Source organism: Protomyctophum parallelum, assembly GCF_964188405.1.
Source record: "Protomyctophum parallelum genome assembly, chromosome: 12".
NCBI lineage: Eukaryota > Metazoa > Chordata > Actinopteri > Myctophiformes > Myctophidae > Protomyctophum > Protomyctophum parallelum.
The window spans coordinates 25,335,816-25,357,044 of record NC_139712.1 but is presented as its reverse complement, the minus strand read 5'-3'; the positions used below and the strand labels follow the sequence as shown (position 1 = coordinate 25,357,044).

At 44.7% G+C, this 21,229-nt stretch overlaps 1 protein-coding gene across 1 annotated transcript in view; it reads left to right on the top strand.

Annotated features, from left to right (window-relative positions):
- Nucleotides 1-21,229, top strand: part of LOC310867597 (contactin-associated protein-like 2) — a gene marked incomplete at both ends in the record, with an annotated part of 231,746 nt that overhangs the window by 68,454 nt on the left and 142,063 nt on the right. The window contains one exon of the mRNA XM_083777712.1: nucleotides 16,627-16,737. Coding sequence (XP_083633838.1) covers nucleotides 16,627-16,737 — 111 coding nt within the window. The remainder of the gene's footprint in view (nucleotides 1-16,626; nucleotides 16,738-21,229) is intronic.

Here is a 21,229-nt window from a genome sequence, read left to right as displayed (position 1 = left end):
GGTATTACAATTATTGTACCTACTTTTATTAGGGTAAAGGTCAAAAGTCTTAGGTTAAAAAAATTTCAAAATCGCACAGAGTCCAGACATTTTTAATTTGTGTGAATTTCAGCCTCTGTGGGGGGTATTTATATGCAAATATCATGACCAATGGCATTGAAATGGCATTGCAATGAACATCACTGATGACGTTTAGGTGAAAAAAGAACAGAAAAAAAAAAAGTTATTAATTAAAATAAAATTGTTGCTAAAAAGCAACGCTGGGTCTTAGAGTGTTAAGGCGTGATTTAAAACGGGGCACAGACTCTGCAAGTCTGTAGGAAGAGTTGTTCTGTGTGCACCGACTACTAGAGCCTATTGAACTAGGGTGTCCATATTCACACAGTGTCTGTGGTGAAGTAATTAAGAGCAACATGCATGGCTGAAGGGACGCTTGATTGCGTTCACAGTATACATGCTATCTCTCTCACAGAATGCTGTTCTATAATGACTACTATCTATTTAAAGTAACTCGCCAAGCAGAGGAGAGACACGCTAATGGAACGCCGTTATCATGCCTGGCTGATTGGAACTGAAAGGAGACGTGATGTCGGCTTCCCTGCCTGTCATTAATCCTTTTAGACCTGAGGACGATTCTACAAAATGTCTTCTAAATCCTGACGGTTTTCTGAAAAACCCCATGTTTCCATGTCAGTGGTTCTCAAACATTTTCATGTCAAGGACCCCCAGAAATATTATGTAATCGGCTGCCGACCCCCATCTGAAAATATGTTGTTTCAGGGACCTCTCAGAATCAAATATTTAAGTTAAAAACGTTCGCTCTGAAAGAATATATATTCAAAGATTTGCGCCACATTTTCACGAAAATTTGCAGATCTACAAGCTCATAGCGCGGCACCGAGTGCCGCACTACGAGCTTGTAGATCTGCTATTTTTCAATAGCTACAGTATAACATAATGCTTAAAACACCAAGAGGGGTTCCCACCCAGAATGAGTTAATCCTTTTAACACCACGTCGAATAACAGGAGAACAAAGCCGTGTTCCCTCTTGCATGTTGTCTTCTTACATACTGTTTTACACGACGTACTTGCGAGCACGACTCCAACTATCTTCACAATAAATTACTGAGTTTTCTTGTCTCGGGAAGTGATATGGATTATTCTCCACCTTGCACGCTCGCTAGTGTGTGTGTGTGTGTGTGTGTGTGTGTATGTCTGCGCCCTCAGACCCCCCCCCCCCCCCCCCCCTCCCTCCCCCCAAACACAAACGAGCAACAATTAAAACGCCTGGAGAAGTGCAACTTCTATCCTGATCCTATAGTTGATAATATATGCGCGTGTATACTGTTATACTGTTAAACTTGATGAATCACACCAACAGTAATATTATTCATGTATACAAAACGAAACTTTCTTAATTAACACCAACATTGTCTATGCGAAGCTGTTTTGTATACTGGTGAAGTATGTATGACTAGAAATAGAGCAGACATCTCTCCCATGGAGTCTCACCCTATAATTAAGCGATAGTAAAGCTCGCCTGCGGTGTTGCAGGAACTCCACTAGAAGTGCATTAATGATGATAAAGAACACCCTCTAGTGTGATATTGCAATTATACAAAGTTACCCTTAAAGGAGCATTCAGTGATTTGGGTGATTTGGAAAACCCCCAGGTCCGTCCCGGTAACAAGATGTGCACATGCACGCACTACAGTGGAGTGACTGCCCGCCCCCGCTCGATCATGATTGGCGGAAGGCCCCTCTCTATCCTGATTGGATGAAGGCTTTGCCACCTAGCCAAAAACGAAACCTAAGGTGTTTTGACCCCAGAGGTTAACTAGGGACAGGGAGGAACTCCTTATATGGTCAGCACACTCTATAGTAGGGAGGATTATCACAAAACAAAAACATTTGTGATATTTGAATTAAGTGAAATCAGTACTTTAAAACTAAGATAATCGCAAAAAAATAATAAATCATAATTCTACGACCACAAATGTCCCAAGAAACTCGCTAGCCTAGCCACCCAGTCCGCTGCGCTTGGGGAGAACAGAGCATCTGATTTCTTTGTTTTGATTAGGCGTTCCTTTGCGCTGGATTAAGGCATGGCTAGAAGGCTGTTGCAACCAATCAGATTGCTTCCTCAAAACTACATATTTGTATAATAACTATTGTATTCCCAGATGACAGGTTGAGAACCAGTGGGTCTCCAGTTCAAATTGGACCATTTTGGAGGGTCCCCAGTTAAAATATGATCACTTTTGGGGGTTGAAATATGCACATTGTGCATCATTTCTGCTGTCTTTCTCTCTCTCATAACTCGATCTCTCCATATTTGTGTCTGGTGCGTGTAATATGGTCTGGGCATGTGCGTGTGCGTGTGTGTATGTGTGAGAGATATGGTCTGGGTTTCTACACGTGACAGAAAAGATGATTGCACCGAGAGTGGTCCTGGAGAGATGATTGCTCCGCGATTACTGTGTAAATATTTAAATGGGACCCGCCAGATGTTGTTGAACACTTTGAAAACTACTCGAGAATTGAGGTTATTCCGCTCCTGTCGGCAATCGGCATGCACAATAAATGCTCTCCCCAGGTGGGCAGAGGAAGATGGACAAAATCGTGGGATAAAAAAAATAAAGCTATCACTGACATGAATAAATCTATAACCACTTCAACTGCCTTTGCCTCTCTGCTGAGCTGTGTGAGCATGCATCTTGCCAGTGAGGACTTTCAGCACCACAGACAGCTCCTTTCAATGGAGAGGGAGTAGTTTATGACTTCAGGACCATGGAGAGCTCTCCCTCCGTTGTTGGACTATAGTTTATGTCTTCAGGACCACGGACAGCTCCCTGGCTGTGCATTAGTCAGTGAGGAGTCCCATTCAGCACCACAGACTCTCCTCAGCTCCTCTCTAGGCCGACTGTGTGGGAGTAGTTTACCACTTCAGCGCCATGGAGAGCTGCTGGAGTAAGCCCGGGTGGAATAGTTTATGACCTCAGCACCATGGAGAGCTCCCTGGCGCAGTTTAGGTTCATTGCATGCATAGTGATAGGTGAGCTTCTTGCATTTCCCAAACGCGTGTGTGTGTGTGTGTGTGTGTGTGTGTGTGTGTGTGTGTGTGTGTGTGTGTGTGTGTGTGTGTGTGTGTGTGTGTGTGTGTGTGTGTGTGTGTGTGTGTGTGTGTGTGTGTGTGTGTGTGTGCGTGCGTGCGAGTTACAGTTAATTTTGATAAGAAAAGAACCGCACCCAAACGTATCTCTCTTTTCGTCTCTCAACTCATTTCCTGCCTCTGTTCTGATGCAACTGCTGTGTCATGTTGTTGGCGAGGACTAAAGGCTTTGCATCAGGCATGTCAAGAGCCTCAGGACGAGAGAGAGAGAGAGAGACGCTCATGAATAAAATGAAAGGATGGATTTAAAAAATCCTGCCGGAGGAGGAGGAGGAGGAGGAGGAGGAGGAGGAGGAGGAGGAGGAGGAGGAGGAGGAGGGTAGAGACATTGAAATGCTGCCGGAGGAGGAGGAGGAGGAGCAGGAGGAGGGGAAGGAGGAGGAGGAGGGTAGAGACATTGAAATACTGCTCTGTGCTCACACTGCACTTTCCACCGCTCGCCCGTGAGCTTTCTTTTCTAAGTATGCGCTTAATAAAATATAAGGAAATGGATTTGAAGACTGTAAGTGCGGGTGGGGTGGGGTGGTGTATGGTGTGGGATGGTATACGTGGGGGGGGGGGGTGCTGGGGGTGTTGGGGGGTGCTGGCTGTGAGTGAGTTACAGTGCACAGGGTTTGGGTCCCTGTGAGTGAGTTACAGTGCACAGGGTTTGGGTCCCTGTGAGTGAGTTACAGTGCACAGGGTTTGGGTCCCTGTGAGTGAGTTACAGTGCACAGGGTTTGGGTCCCTGTGAGTGAGTTACAGTGCACAGGGTTTGGGTCCCTGTGAGTGAGTTACAGTGCACAGGGTTTGGGTCCCTGTGAGTGAGTTACAGTGCACAGGGTTTGGGTCCCTGTGAGTGAGTTACAGTGCACAGGGTTTGGGTCCCTGTGAGTGAGTTACAGTGCACAGGGTTTGGGTCCCTGTGAGTGAGTTACAGTGCACAGGGTTTGGGTCCCTGTGTGAGTTACAGTGCACAGGGTTTGGGTCCCTGACTTCCTCCGCATCAGATCACGAGGCATGCATCGTTTCAGGACATTCCGTCAGGCAGACTGCATCATGCCACACAGCCTTAGTGACTGACTGCTGCCTACAGCCCTCTCCTCTCCTCTCCTCTCCTCTCCTCTCCCTTTCTTTCCACAGTAATGGAGATTTTTATTGCTGTGATCTAACGCAGTACGCCCCCCCCCTCTCTCTCTCTCTCTCTCTCTCTCTCTCTCCATAACCTTCCTCTGTCCCTTTTTATCTCTTTCCACTACCATGCAGCTACATCACTCACTCACTCACTCTCTCTCTCTCTCTCTCTCTCTCTCTCTCTCTCTCTCTCTCTCTCTCTCTCTCTCTCTCTCTCTCTCTCTCTCGCCCGCTCGCATGCAGTAAACCTGCGGTAATTGTGAAGTCATGCAGCTGTGAGGAGCCCAATCAGGAGTTAATTATGTTTCCAAAGTGTTAGCATTATTTAAATGACTAGACCGGTGTAGAGCTGTAGAGGCGGGTAACGATGGCAGCTGGAGATCCATATGCAGTACCCATTGTACCTGTGTCAGAGTACCCGTTCCACCCATCTGTCTGTGTCCCTTTTATGCCCGCATATATGGAGATTTCTGTATCTGTCTCTGTGTTCCTTTATTCCTATATATATGGAGTTCTGTGTCAGGGCATGCCCAAATATGGAGTGTTGTGATGTCAGAACAGGCCAGGCAGGGGCCATGTCCATGAGCAAGGTCAGAGGCCTTTTGTGGCTGTTCTGGACAACCGTGGGTCCGACCGACTCGAGACCGGGCACGTACATACAGAGACCTGGTGCATTTATGGATACTAGAACGGTGTCCTTGGAGCCTCTACAGCGGGTAATAATAATAATAATAATAATAATAATACTATCTTTGGAGACATGCGGCCAGGAGAGAGGGAGAGAGAGAGGAAAGGTTGCAGTTCACTCCAATAAGCCATTTTACTTCATCTGATGAAGAGCTGTTGTTACTCAATTAGCCTCCCGGCGTGCTTTATCTCACGTCTCTTTCATTTTACGTCAATGTCAATTTCAGAGCTACGCCACGAGGCGTGCGTGGTTTACATACAGAACATATCTGAGAATAAAGAGCATATGGCATACGCCACAGAGACTTTCATTTCGTACTTTTCCTCCCACATAGAAATAATTTATTACACACTGCAGAGAGAGAGAGAGAGAGAGAGAGAGAGACTGGTTCTGATCTGGAAAACAGTTAGTGAAACCAACTGGCAGTGAATTCCTTTTGTAATCTTAGCATAGATTTTCAAAATGTCTCTGATCCACTTTAATAATTAATGTTGCAGACGCAATGCTGGTAAATAAACAGTCATCACACACACAAACAGTCAATCATCTTTAATTATTAAGTAAATATGTAATCCATACTTGAATTATTCATGAATAAATATCCATCCATGCCCCACAGTGCATGAGGTTGGCAAAAGGGCCTTTCTGTAAGGAGTTTGCATGTTCTCCCCGTGTCCCAGGGTAGGTACCCTCACATGATCTCTCTGTGTCCCCTAGGGTAGGTACCCTCACATGTTCTCCCCGTGTCCCCTAGAGTAGGTACCCTGGGGCGGCGGTGGCTCAGGGGTAGAGTGCCTGGATGGTAACCGTAAGGTTGCCAGTTCGAACCCGGGCTCCCCCAGAGTTACTGTCGAAGTGTCCTTGAGCAAGACACTGAACCCCTAATTGCTCCCGATGTGCTAGTTGGTGCCTTGCATGGTTTCCGCTGCCATCGGTGTATGAATGTGTGTGTGAATGGGTGAATGTAATGCACAATCTCTGTAAAGCGCCTTGGATAAAGGCGCTATATAAATGCACCATTTACCCTCACATGTTCTCCCCGTGTCCCCTAGGGTAGGTACCCTCACATGTTCTCCCCGTGTCCCCTAGCGTAGGTACCCTCACATGTTCTCCCCGTGTCCCCTAGGGTAGGTACCCTCACATGTTCTCCCCGTGTCCCCTAGGGTAGGTACCCTCACATGTTCTCCCCGTGTCCCATAGGGTAGGTACCCTCACATGTCCCCCCCGTGTCCCAGGGTAGGTACCCTCACATGTTCTCCCCGTGTCCGCTAGGGTAGGTACCCTCACATGTTCTCCCCGTGTCCCCTATGGTAGGTACGCTCACATGTTCTCTCCGTGTCCCCTAGGGTAGGTACCCTCACATGTTCTCCCCGTGTCCCCTAGGGTAGGTACCCTCACATGTTCTCCCCGTGTCCCCTAGGGTAGGTACCCTCACATGTTCTTCCCGTGTCCCCTAGGGTAGGTACCCTCACATGTTCTCCCTGTGTCCCATAGGGTAGGTACTAGGTACCCTCACATGTTCTCCCCGTGTCCCCTAGGGTAGGTACCCTCACATGTTCTCCCCATGTCCCCTAGGATAGGTACCCTCACATGTTCTCCCCGTGTCCCCTAGGGTAGGTACCCTCACATGTTCTCCCCGTGTCCCCTAGGGTAGGTACCCTCACATGTTCTCCCCGTGTCCCCTAGGGTAGGTACCCTCACATGTTCTCCCCGTGTCCCCTAGGGTAGGTACCCTCACATGTTCTCCCCGTGTCCCCTAGGGTAGGTACCCTCACAGGTTCTCCCCGTGTCCCCTAGGGTAGGTACCCTCACAGGTTCTCCCCGTGTCCCCTAGGGTAGGGACCCTCACATGTTCTCCCCGTGTCCCCTAGGGTAGGTACCCTCACATGTTCTCCCTGTGAGATGAGACATTCTGCACAATGAGAACTTTTACTGTTGGTACTTTAAGTACATTTGGATGGCAAATACTATTGTACTTTTACTCAGGCACATTTTAAATTCCGGACCTTTACTTGTAACGGAGCAGTTTCTACATTGCAGTATTTACTTGTGAGTACTTTCTTCCAACATTGACTAATAATCCATGGTATTATCGCCGGCTAATACCACGACGGCTATATGCTAATGCATATTCACGCTGTAGATGCGTATTACCGACAGAGAGACGACGATAAATCCATCAGAGTTAAAACATGTCACCAAGGAGACTTAGAAAAGACTTGCATTGCCATTAGCATGACACACACACACACACACACACACACACACACTAACCTGTGGCAGTGCACTGCTGGGAGGGGAACCATGATTTGTAGCCCACTGTGGCCATTAGCAAACACGCCACGTCTAATTACTCGCACTTGGGTGTGATTGCACGTGAATGTGCACGTGGTCCCCGGACGCGCGCGCGCGCGTGTGTGTGTGTGTGCACACTATTTCTCTCTGCTCAGGTGTGTTGCATCGTCCCTCCCTATGTGTCTTTCTCATTGTGGTTCTCCCTCCCTATAACGTGCACAGAATAATATGCACATAAACGCATGTGCAGGCTTTGATTTGTGAAAATAGCCAATCTACATCATCAATGGTCCGTGGCAAAGACTTACAATTACAATTATCACGTTAGGCATTTCGCAGACACTCTTAATCGACTTACAGTAAGCAAGACCAACACATGGTAATACATATAAATAGTCATCAAGAATCACAAGTAAGTTAACCCATTTTGGGGCGGGAATCCCTTTTGGTGTTAGCATTATGTTATGCTTTAGCTATTTTTGAAAAATCGAAGAACGACTGACATAGAAACATAGTTTTTCAGAAAACTGTCAGGATGTAGAATACATCCGTCTCAGAATATCTGTACAATGAATATTGGTCTTATCCTTAAGCTAATTATAATGTTTTCATTGTGATCATGAGACCCCAATTACTGAATGTCAGGTCTCCAGGTGTTCTTCACAATATGACACTGATTTACTACGACATGCATTAGGAGTGCAACTAGTACTAGTGGTTCTCACATGTATTATTCGCAAGGACCCGTTTGAGAACTCTGAGAGTGTACAAATGTAACCGAATCCATTACGGGTCCATTTGGTTCAATTTGTACATTACATTTTGACAAAAACATCCACCACAGGCCAGCAAGACATGTAGCCAATAACAAATAACATTGTGGGGAAAAGAAAGGTCTTTTTGACCTGAAGTAAGCTTGTGTGGTACCTGACCTAACTATACAGCGAGTGTTAACCAATTCGTACCGGTAAAGCATCTCTGTCATTCTTTATATTTGAGCTAAAAAGCATTGATTTTGAATGCTTTGGTTGTTCAAAAATAGCAAATAAAAGGCCTGGGCTGTGTCTCAGCGGTCCATGATATTGTTGTTAACATGATGCATGTACACATCACATCCACACACGCACGCATGCACGCACGCACGCACACGCACACGCGCACACACACACACACACACACACACACACACACACACACACACACGCCCTCCGTTGACGTGATGTATGTACACATCATCACTTTGGTCTGTGATTTGAACATGGTGGATCATCCTCACTCTCGCTGAGAGACAATTTCACACATGACCTCCCATGCAAAACAACATGCCACCATGGAGAGGGGTGTGTGTGTGTGTGTGTGTGTGTGTGTGTGTGTGTGTGTGTGTGTGTGTGTGTGTGTGTGTGTGTGTGTGTGTGTGTGTGTGTGTGTGTGTGTGTGTGTGTGTGTGTGTGTGTGTGTGAGAGAAAGTGACAGCTGGTTTGCTCATATCCTCTCTCTCTATCTCTCTCTGTCTTCGCCTATGGTTAATTCATCTGGCCTCTGTGTGTGGTTGGTCCCCCCCCCCCCCCCCCCCTATGGATTATTGATAAGACAAAAGCAGTCATCCTGAGCAGAGCTTTAATTATACTGTTCATATTTGATGAAGACAAGAGGAGTCGTCCATCGATCCAATCACCCTGAGAGACTGTTGAGACACATGCATTACTGGGTGTATCGATGAGGTGTTGACCCCAACTTACCGATCTGTGTGTGTGTGTGTGTGTGTGTGTGTGTGTGTGTGTGTGTGTGTGTGTGTGTGTGTGTGTGTGTGTGTGTGTGTGTGTGTGTGTGTGTGTGTGTGTGTGTGTGTGTGTGTGTGCACGCATGTTTTTTTTTTTGTAGTAGAGTAGTAGTAGTAGTATTAGTAGTAGATCTTTTTCAGAAAAGATCTACGATCTACAATCTCACAGCGCAGCACTCGGTGCCGCGCTATGATATTGTAGATCTGCTGTTGTTTTAAAAGTCTTGAAAATGTGTGCAATTGGAATATATCTTCTTCTTTCACAGAAAACATTTTTAACTACCTTTGCTTCTGGAGGAGTCCCTGAAACAACATATTTTCAGATGGGGTCGGCGGGGCCAATTACAGTCATTGCCATGAAATAGTTAGAGAACCACTGATGTAGAAACGTGGGTTTCAGAAAACTGTCAGGATTTACAAGACATTTTGTACAATCTGGTCTGAGTAATATATAAATGGGTTCATGCTCTTCAGGTACTGTATATGGTGAGAATGGTAATGGAATGTCTTTGCACTCTGCAGGGGTTGAGATGAGTTATTCAGTCAGCCGTTCCACAACACTGGGGTTGAGATGAGAGTAATCCAGCGAGCCATTCCAGAACGCAGTGGGAGTCCTGCATGCGAGAAGCAGAGCATAATGCATCTCTCTGTGCCAGGAGTGGTGTAGGATGTGCGCTGCACATCGCTAAACAGACATTATATTGTCGCCTTGACGGTTTCCTATTTTATTATTGTCGTAAAAAGAAATAAAATAAATAACGGATATGCAGTATAAGGATTTCTGCCGGATGGCAATATTACGAATGGACGGACGGACGGACAGAAGGATTAGGAAATAAAACACCAGTGAATTTAAAGGTCCTTATTGCAAAACGGTGAGGAAGGGCGTGGGGGGTGTTGTACTGGTGCTGTTAAATGAGCATTCGGTGATTTGGAAAACCCCCCGGTCCGCCCCGGTTTTTTGACCCCCAGGGGTGAACTGGGGACAGGGAGGAACTCCTTATATGGTCAGCAGACTCAGCACACTCTATAGTAGGGAGGGAAAAAAATCACACCCGTGTGAAGTGAGGGGCGCTAATATATTAAAGTCTAACTCATGTTGATTAGGTGATGTAAAACAAACGGTGCAAACACAAACATTAAACGCCATTAACAATAAAGAGACAATATGACGTAAATGACACATTATGACGTACATTTTGTCTTTAGTTCAATGTTTGTTTTGTAAACGCATTGACAATGAAGGGAATATTTCACTTAATTCAAATATGTGAAATCACTGAAAATACCTTTAACGCTGGGTCGTTCCAGGGTGACCGTTGGCCTGCGGTTCAGGTTCCAATAAGCACATTCAGTTGTCTCCACTCAACGGTGTTCCCAATCTTCTCCTCTCTCTCCCCTGGGCAGAAACCTCATACTAAAAACAGGTCGACCAGGGGCTGAGGTGCAGGTATGTCCTCTTCTTACCATGACTGCACTTATTGGGAACAGAAAAGGTGTTTGCGTGTCGTACGTGTGCGAATGCATACGTACGCATGGCGGCATGACCATTGCCTGCTGAGGTGAAATGCCGTTTGTTTCACACATTCACTGTCATTGACAAAATTGTTTAATCATTTCAAATCCAACTGTTCACTACCATCGTCGAATGGCGATATTTAATAGTTAAACTCATTGCCTGCCAATTACGAGATTTCATCATTAAAGGGTCTTTATAGAGCACTGAAGTCTGACGTCTACATATATAGGTCCACAGGTTCATGTACTTGTTTTTGTAATGTTTTTTTTTATGGCTTTCACCTTTATTTTATATTTTTTATGGAGGGACAGACAGTAGGCTGACAGGAAATTGGGAGAGAGATGGGGGGGTGACATGCAGTAAAGTCTGTTGGGATCTGGAGTCAAACCCGCGGCACACTGCCAGACTGGATTACCAGCCATTGTGCCTGGACCGCTGAGCCACGGCCCAGGCCGTTCATGTACTTTTCATTTGCATTGTAATCCCCATAGGGGGATTTTAGATCGCCTCATACAAGAACTGCGTTTGAAAAATAAACAAATCATCCCGGCCGTTTCACTCATATGGATATGAAGAATCAACTTGTTATAAATGTTTCGCTAGAAACAGACAGTATCAAATATAAGTGACTGACTGCCGTAAACGATACAGAGACACCTCCCTGACAATATTGCCGAGGCAGTTTATTTATTTTTGGACCACAATTATTATATGAGATGATTTTAAGATGATCCCATGTTATTCTCCATAGAGAGGAACTTCCATGAACCAGGGGATGAGCGAGTGACGTCAGGACTCCGGCGCTCTATTGATTCATATCATATCATTATATTCAGTCATACAAGATGTGATGTGATATGATGTAAACATGCATGCAGTTTGACTCAAATGGATATGAAGCATCCTCTGATGGCGAGAAAACGCTGATGTTACCGCTGCCGAAATATCGCCAAAAACAGACTGAATCAAATACGATTGACTTCAGTCTTCATTTCGGCTTCCTCCCTGGTTCCAGCATCCCCTGACTGGTATTTTGAATGAAGAAATAGAGGAATGGAAGCGCTGCAGGGATCTGTTAGTGGCTCTTAGATGGGTGCTCTTTGGTGATACAGGTAAAACCATATAGACAAAAGGTATCCTTCCTCCAAGTCGTACTGCTTGTCAAAATGTGAATTGCAGACTTGAAAAGAAAATAATCAAAGGCACTCCATCTTTGGTGAAAAATTTAATAATTTATTTGATGATGAGCAAGGCAAATAAATAACAGGACCTACGCGTCTCGACCAAAAGGTGTTCGTCAGGGTCTATCTGGTATTTTGAATGGCCAGAAGTGACCTGGGTGCACATCTTTGGTCTGGCGTACTGTTATTTGTTTAGGGCACTAATAAATGTGACGTCATGTTCAGCCAAGTCTGTGGACTTGTAATGCTTGTTCACAGCAGTTAAACAAACATTGACGGCGTGAGACGTCATGTGTCAATACATCTTGTGACTGGTTTTGTTTTATTTGTGACTGCAGGTCGCATTTACTCCAACATTACACCTATAGCTACATGTTTACATTTATATTTACATGTCAATTTCAGCTATGACATTTATTTCAGACAAGTATGTGAAGAGTCTGCCTGTGCTATTAACTAATTTTGCATTAAAGAAATGTAAGCATTTTTCTCCTGTCCTGAACAGTTCGTCTTGACTAGCTCTGTATCAAAAAGAGTCACATAGTATGGAGTTGACCTGTTCTGACATTCCATATGTTCATCAAACCCTGTGCACTCAAGACATTCTCCATATGGCCAGTACAGAATTCATTCAATATGTTATTCTGACCACCCATGCCAAAGCGCCGGCGCTCGTCCACAGTCCCTAGTCATGGCTGCCAGTTCCCAGTTCCCACCTGATGTTGTGAGGGAGTTCAGACTGTGTCTCTCTCTGACTGTGTTTGACAAATAAACATGTCATCCCAGCTGTTACACTCGTATGGATATGAAGAATCAACTGACCGAGAGGAAACGCTATTGTTACTGCTGCTGAATTAGTAACATTTTCGCTAGAAACAGACTGTCTCATATATGAGTGACTGACTGTCACAAACGATACAGAGACACCTCCATGACAATAACGCAGAGACGGCTTGTTCATTTTTGGACCACAATGCTTATATGAGACGATTTCAAGATGACCCCATGTTATTCTCCATAGAGAAATTACTTCTGTGAACCAGGGGAAACCAGGGGATGAGCGAGTGACTTCAGGACTTACTGATGACATATTCTCACTTCTCTCATTCAAGTAGAGAGTTGATCACTTTTTGGTTACGCTGAAGGGGTTGGGTTGTCTGTCAACCATGGCAACTGCACTGTCAAAGAGTGTGTGTGTGTGTGTGTGTGTGTGTGTGTGTGTGTGTGTGTGTGTGTGTGTGTGTGTGCGCGCACTCTGTTTGTTCACCTGTATGCTGCTTTAAATTCACTCAGTCGTAAATGTCAGTGAGGAGATAGTCTTGTTTGTTCGCTTTATCTGGTTCGTTGTAAAGGTCCTTCATGCATCTCATCTGTCTGTCTGTCTGTCTGTCTGTCTGTCTGTCTGTCTGTGTTTGCGTGTGCAAGCGTGCACTTGTCTGTGTGTGTGTTCGTTTTCTGTAACATTTAGTAGTGTGTGTTTGGTCTATACTAATTTCCATGCGTTACAATGGGTACTACATTGTTTGTAATGTTTTCATTTGAATGATTGTCTTAAAGCCAGGCACCACGTCTTTGTTTGTTCCTGTTTTAAAGTCGTACAATCAACACATATAGTAAAGACTGCTCTTCTGAAGACACAGCTTTATTATTGGGAGCTTGTGTGTGTGTGTGTGTGTGTGTGTGTGTGTGTGTGTGTGTGTGTGTGTGTGTGTGTGTGTGTGTGTGTGTGTGTGAGTTGTAGCATGAGACTTTGCATGCAGCAGGCACTACAGTGGCTGGGTATGACTGATGGTGTGTCTTTATGGGAAAGAGTTGGAATGTGCTTCTGTGAGTGTATGTGTGTGTGTGCGCGTGTGTGTGTGTGTGTGTGTGTGTGTGCATTCAGATGGGAAATGCTCTGCAGTTTCTCCGCTGAAATGTCCCTTCACTGCCTGATGTGCAGGACCCCCCCCCCCCCCCCACACACACACACACACACACACACACACACACACACACACACACACACACACACGGGCGACATGACAGAAAACGATTGACTGCCTCCGCTTGGCTGCCATAGCTTTCAGATTGACTCTTTGTGAAACCAGGGTTAGGTGAGTGTGGCTTTTGATTTGGTTTCACTACCTGTGTGACATGGATAAATCTGTCTGCTCTACAGTGCACCACGGCCTGACCTGGTTCACGCATGTACAGTACATGCGCACGCATTCATGCAGGCACGCACGCCAGCACGCATGCACACACTGCCACTGCCTCTGCTTTAAACCTGGGCGTTGCAGGTTATTTCAGACTTTTTTCAGTGGATTTTTCAGTTTGTGATAAGGCTCGCCTGTTGAGTGGCAAGCTGGACTAGCCTGGTTAATAAACCAGACCGAATCAGCCGTTGGCAAACAAAAATTGCCTGCCGGCGGATTACGGTCTGGAGAGGCTCAATTGTACGCCCATTTCCTACACCAGAGAAATGGGGCGGCCAATCGGGACACGGTATGCAATATGGGCGGGCTTTGGTAAAGTGACTTTCAATGCTTGAGACCTTTGACTGACAGTAGCTCTGACCAAGTCAAAGAGAAAATGTTTCAACCCGCCACCCTGGAAATGAAATCCAAGCTGAGCCTCCCCAGACTAATATCCCGCGGTCCGTGCGATATTAGTCTGGTTTATTAACCAGGCTAAAGCTGGACACGGTCCAACTTCTGGAGAGTATAGGGCTTCTCTTTGAATCCTCCTGCTGGCATGTGTCTGACAGCAACCCAGACATTTACAAGTTAACCCAACGTAGAGTCGTGTGTCTGACAGCAACCCGGACATTTACAACCCAACGTTAAGTCGTTTCATCACAAACGCCATGCAGAAGCTTCATTTTATCATTGTTTCAGACACGTTAGTTGTACTATACTGACACAGGTCAGGACATTAAGAGAACAGATGTGGTTGATTAATATCCACGGTGCATGTGAGGGCTATTATATGGACATGATATCCACGGTGCATGTGAGGGCTATTATATGGACATGATATCCACGGTGCATGTGAGGGCTATTATATGGACATGATATCCACGGTGCATGTGAGGGCTATTATATGGACATGATATCCACGGTGCATGTGAGGGCTATTATATGGACATGATATCACGGTGCATGTGAGGGCTATTATATGGACATGATATCACGGTGCATGTGAGGGCTATTATATGGACATGATATCCACGGTGCATGTGAGGGCTATTATATGGACATGATATCCACGGTGCATGTGAGGGCTATTATATGGACATGATATCACGGTGCATGTGAGGGCTATTATATGGACATGATATCACAGTGCATGTGAGGGCTATTATATGGACATGATATCACAGTGCATGTGAGGGCTATTATATGGACATGATATCACAGTGCATGTGAGGGCTATTATATGGACATGATACCACGGTGCATGTGAGGGCTATTATATGGACATGATAGCACGGTGCTCCTATAAGGCTAAAAAAACTGCACTTGACACTTTGAGTGTCACCTGGTGGACAAAAGTGGTAGCGCTTGGGTGCCATGTAGGGATGTGCCGATGAGACATTTTGGCCGATATCGAATTAATTGGCGTTATGGCCGATAACCGATATTACCGATGTCGATATGATCTCATTCTGTATTGATTTTTTTTAATAATTTTTCTAAAAATATATATAACAGTGAGCTTGTAGATCTGTTCAAGCTGTTACTTTGGGCTTGTTTATCTGTAAAGGCAAACCGATTAATCGGACCAATTAATTAATCAGTCTGATTGATTAATCAGACCGATTAATTAATCAGTCTGATTGATCAATCGGACCGATTAATTAATCAGTCTGATTGATTAATCGAACCGATGCCGATTAATCTCCCATCACTAGTGCCATGTGATCAGAGAAAATCTTTGCTATCCCGTTTGTCGCCATCTTAAATGCAATTTTAGCAATAGCATAAATGCTAACGAGCTAATGCGACGTCCATCCGTTCTCCAGAAACGCCCAATATTCCAATCGTGATGCACCGCGGAATCTGAAATGAGCTCTAGAGAGCGTAAAATTGTTACAAAAAAGAGTTACATTTTTGTTAAAGTCTACACACTTAGAGAATGTATAAGAATTGTTACTTTTGATCAACGTTTACCTGTTGTCTCTCCTAATGGTACGACAGCAAAACAGAATTGTGGGCAAAATCATTTCCAATGATAACAAAATGTGTTTTCGCTTTGGGTCTGCGAGGCTAAATCTCATCAAATGGTGGTCCGTGTCCTTGATATGAAAAAGGTTGAACACCACTGGTCTAAAGCAATGGTAACAAAATATGTTTTCGCTTTGGGTCTGCGAGGTTAAATCTCATCAAGTGAGTCCGGGTAGCTCAGTCGGTAGAGCACTCGCCTTTGAACCACAAGGTCATGGGTTCGATCCCGGGAATCGCCAACTCAGCAGTCAGCACATGAGGAGCATGGCTTGTATATTACAGATCAAGGTTCAAGGTTTCTTTATTTTGTCTCCCAAGGGAGAAATTTGTCTTGGACCTGAAGGACCCGCCCTGCAGCATACAATACAATACAATACAATACAATACAATACAATACAATACAATACAATACAAGACAACAAAGGCACACAGTGACCCGTACAACATTAAAAAACACACACCAACATACCTAGTGCAAAAGAGGAAGAACATCACCACATAACCTTCGACCCCTACCCTGTCTGCCCTCTGCAAGGACTCTGTTAAGAGTGTGATTGACAGAGGGACAAAGGAATGCTTATATTTGCACGCATGGACCTCGTACCTGATGGCATTAGATGTCTGTTCACTGAAGGTAATCTCTCTCTCTCTCTCTCTCTCTCTCTCCAGACAAGTGTGATGAAGGTCTGGTGTCTCCTCTTCCTCACACATCGTTCAGCAGCTCCTCTGTGTTCACCAGCGGCTATGCTCCGGGATACGCCAAGCTCAACAGGAGAGGAGGTACGTGCACACAGACACACACACACACACACACATAGACAGACACACACTACGCTCCTGGATACGTCAAGCTCAACAGGAGAGGAGGTACGTGTGCACACACACACGCACGCATGCACACACACACACACGCACACACACACACAGACACACACTACGCTACTGGATACGTCAAGCTCAAGAGGAGAGGTGGTACAGTCACACACAACCTACGCACCTGGACTTGCCAAGCTGAAGAGGAGAGGAGGTACACACACTGATACTGTATGCGTGGCAGGTTACAACTAACCAGTGGCAGGTTACAACTAGCCCGTGGGAGGTTACAACTAACCAGTGGCAGGTTACAACTAGCCCTTGGGAGGTTACAACTAACCAGTGGCAGGTTACAACTAGCCCGTGGCAGGTTACAACTAGCCCGTGGCAGGTTACAACTAACCTGTGCAGGCTTCCTGTGAGGTTTAGGGTAGGGTGTCGGACTCATGACTGTAGGACTGTTAGTACTTCGAACCAAACACATGCACGCCATATTCATATTCAGAGACCAACAAATGTATCCCCCCCCCCTCTCTCTCTCTCTCTCTCTTTCTCTCTCTCTCTCTCTGAGTGTATCTCTCCTCTCAACCCCTCTTATCTTGGGGCTTCCAGAAGTGTGGAATCATTTCTACATCAGTACACAGCGAGCAAATACAGAACATCTGTGTTTGTTCACTTAATAATTCACGCAGAATGTCTCTGTGAAGCCACAGTGCGACTGGACGAGGAGATATGATGTTGTGACCGCTGTAAACAACCCGGAGAGCCGCAGACACATCAGAGGACGCTACATCCTTGACTATTCAACAGGATTTACATTTATCTTTTATTGGAAGAAGCCTATTACTCAAAGTACAATGGGGCGTCAGCGGCTCAGGGGTAGAGTAGCCGGTGGAATGGACCGTATGGTGAAAACCGTGAGGTTCCCAGTTCGATCCCAGGCTCCTCCAGAGTTACACGTCGTGTCAAAGTGTCCTTGAGCAAGACTCTGAACCCCCTAATTGCTCCCGATGTGCAGGTTGGTGCCTTGCATGGTTCCATGGTGTGTGACTGTGCATGGCATCTTTCTTTCTAATCCAGTTAACCCTAACACTAAACATATTTTGTTACACCATCACTAAACACGGGTAGGCAGTGGCGTAAATATCGACGGTGCGATGCAGGAAAAAAAAAATAGTCAGGACGAGACGACGGTGAAAGCTTGGTTTCAGGGGCTATCGGTCGCAGGAAGAGTAACACCAAGGATTCGTCAGTGATGTCACTGACTGACTGGTTTATAAACAGCTTCAAGTCCATACTACTTCCGTGTTGCATAACAGTGACATCACTGTCCACTCCTTCTTGTTATGTTGACCACCTACCTTGTTTCAACGTGTGTTACTGCATAATTATGTTTATGCAGCGTTGCCTGTCAGCAGCACAACAGCTGTAGCCTATTCTGTCACGTTCCGTCGCGCTAATGAAACACTAGATGGGATTATTATGTCATATGTCAGCACTATCAGAAGATGTAACCCAGGTAAAGTAATCGCAGTAATCTGTCACTCTGCAAGTTTAACTAAAGTTTTTTCCATCTGTCCAAACTCCGTCATTTCTGATAGCCCCCCCTGCGGATAGATAACCAATGTAAAACATTCCATAAAAAACAAAACATAGATATTATGGGGCGGGGGGGGCTATCATATAGAAGGCAAAATCTGTGAAAACGTGCATATTATTTTAAAAATATTCCATATGTGAGAAAAAAGAAAGGTCCATTGTGAGTGACTGGGAATTTTTCTCCATCACACTATCACTAAACACGGGTGAAATTCACCCGGACACCTGCCTGTAGAAAAAACCAGGGCTGTGGGCAGGGAAACAAACCTACCTTGTATGATGTCACTGAGCATAATGAAGGTACTGAAAGACCCACCCACCTCAGACATCAACAACATTACTAAAATATATAATTGTGTTTAGTGTTCCAGGGTTAAGATCATATTTCATTCTAATCCAGTGTTCAGATCATTTAGATGGTATGAAATGCCAAATGCCAAATGAAATGCCAGAGACAGATCCCTGGTTCATGTCAAAGGAATGTCTCAGGATATCTCAGACTGGGATAGTTGTCCACATAAATGGATCAGTCCTCATCTCAGTGGAGCAGCTTCACATTAATACAGGAAGCATGCAGAGCTGACCGTATCGCAGTCCATTCACGTCAACACTAGTGTGTTTAATCCATTTTGGGGCGGGAACCCCTTTTGGTGTTTTAAACATTGTTATAATTTAGCTATTGAAAAATACCAGCTCTACAAGCTCATAGCTCAATAGCAGACCTACAAGCTTGTAGTGCGGCACAGAGGTCTGCTATTTTTTACTAATCGTGAAAATGTGGCACAAATCTTTGAATATATTCTTTCAGAGTGCCTTGCTGGGAAAAAAAGCAGATATATATAGCCTATAGCCATTTCTGCGCTTCAGAATAACCGGGGCCGCATCATAGGATGTACGTTTGCGATTGTATTTCCGTTTCCTCCGAGACTGCAACACTGGTGTTTAATCTTTGGCAGTAAATGAGTACTGAGGCAGATAAAAATAAATATATCCTCTAGACTCTAGATTTCACAGTTTTTCTTTTTACCTATATGCTGTATGTCAGTGGTGCTCAAACATTTTCATGTCAACAAATGAAATCCAATGACTATCGATATAGATGGTAGCCTAAGTATATCGCTGTGTTTTTGAAGCCGTGCAGTACAAGTGTGCATGTGGGGACTTGAGATGAGAGCAGAGAATACACAGGTGAGAGGAGAGGTCGATGGAAAATTGGCAGGTGCGGGAAAAAGTGCTCTTAACACATGGAGGTCCCACGTGGGGCGAGAGAGGTGAGTGTTGATGGAGAGAGAGGGAGAGAGAGAGAGGGGGGGGGAGGAGGACTGTCACAGGCAGATGTTGAGGGTTGAGAGGATGAGAAGGTGAAGGTGGGGTGGAGGAGAACTGGTCCATTAGAAGTAAAAGTACGGAATTCAAAAATTTCTTGAGTAAAAGTACAAAAGTATTGTAATTTTTTTTTAGTTAAAGTACCAAAAGTATACTCATTATGCAGATGAGTCTCATTTCGGGTTTTGAAATGTATATAACCAACTTTAGAAAATTGCAGATCTACCCACTCAGGAGCTCACAATGCGTGAGTGACATGTGAGCTGAATATGTTTTTTAATAGCAATTAAAATCTACAAAGTAAACTACCGGTAGTAACTAATGTTTTTAAGTACATTTATTGGAGTAAAATTACAATATTTCCCTCTGAGTGTAGCATAAGTAAAAAAAATCAGAAATACTCAAAGTACAAATACCTCAAAATGGCACTATAGAAATGTACTTGGTTACTTTACACTACTGCTAATATTTTGTTCCAGGGACCCCCAGAAGCAACAACGATTTTAGTTAGCAGATCTATAAGCTCATAGCACGACACAAACTGATGCGATGTGAGCTTGTAGATCTGCTGTTTTTTAATAGCCAAAGCATAAAATAAAGGTTAAAGTGGTTACTAATCTAAAATGACACAGAGGCTTTTCCCGGTTTAAACTCATTTACCGCCAACAGCGCCATCTGGTGGTGTCTCAGGGCACCATCCAGTCATTTAATATAGGTAAAGGATCTTATTCTGAAAGCCGTTTCACTCAGAAACGTGAAAAGTGAAAATCCGCTATGTAACATGTCCCACGATTGTCATTCAATAAACCCAACATTCATTTTGGAAACAGATTCTCTAAAACGGATCATATCGTTTATAGAAATGAGGTGCAAATCAAGCTTGTTTTGACCCAAAATGAAGATTCCGAGATATTACGATTCTAAAAACTGTCCTCATAGACAGCATAAGCCAGCGGGATTTTAATTAACGTTTTTCTTTTTTTTTGCACACCGGAACCGGAGTGTGTACAGTGAGGACACAGTTGTGAACCACAATCAATTGATATTAAAATATACGTCCGGAGCGGAGGTGATCTCGGCGCAGAGGGCGTTTGGACAGGAGGCGTCAAAAGGCAGTCTAGGCGCCAAATTTGATGGGATGTTGATCAAATAACTGGTGTCATGTTTCTCCTGGAGGGTACATACCCCATAATGTGATTTTCATTGATTGTCGATGAGTTGTATTGACAGGACATGGCTTGACGTGAATGTTGATGAGTTGTATTGATAGGACATGGCTTGACGTGACGTGAGTGATGGTGACAGTCATCACCACAAAGTGCTCCTGGAAAAAACGTCCTCAGGGGGGATTTATTTATATATAGGACAGGTTTCACATCACAGGAGATGGAAACATGATTTCAATCAATACATCCCCTGTGGTAATACATCAAATGTGTCGAAATCAAATGCGATGTAAAATCTTAAGGAAAAATAAACTTTACCGTTTTTGAGTGCATGGTGCAACCACTCCTATACGGAGCTATGTGTTTGT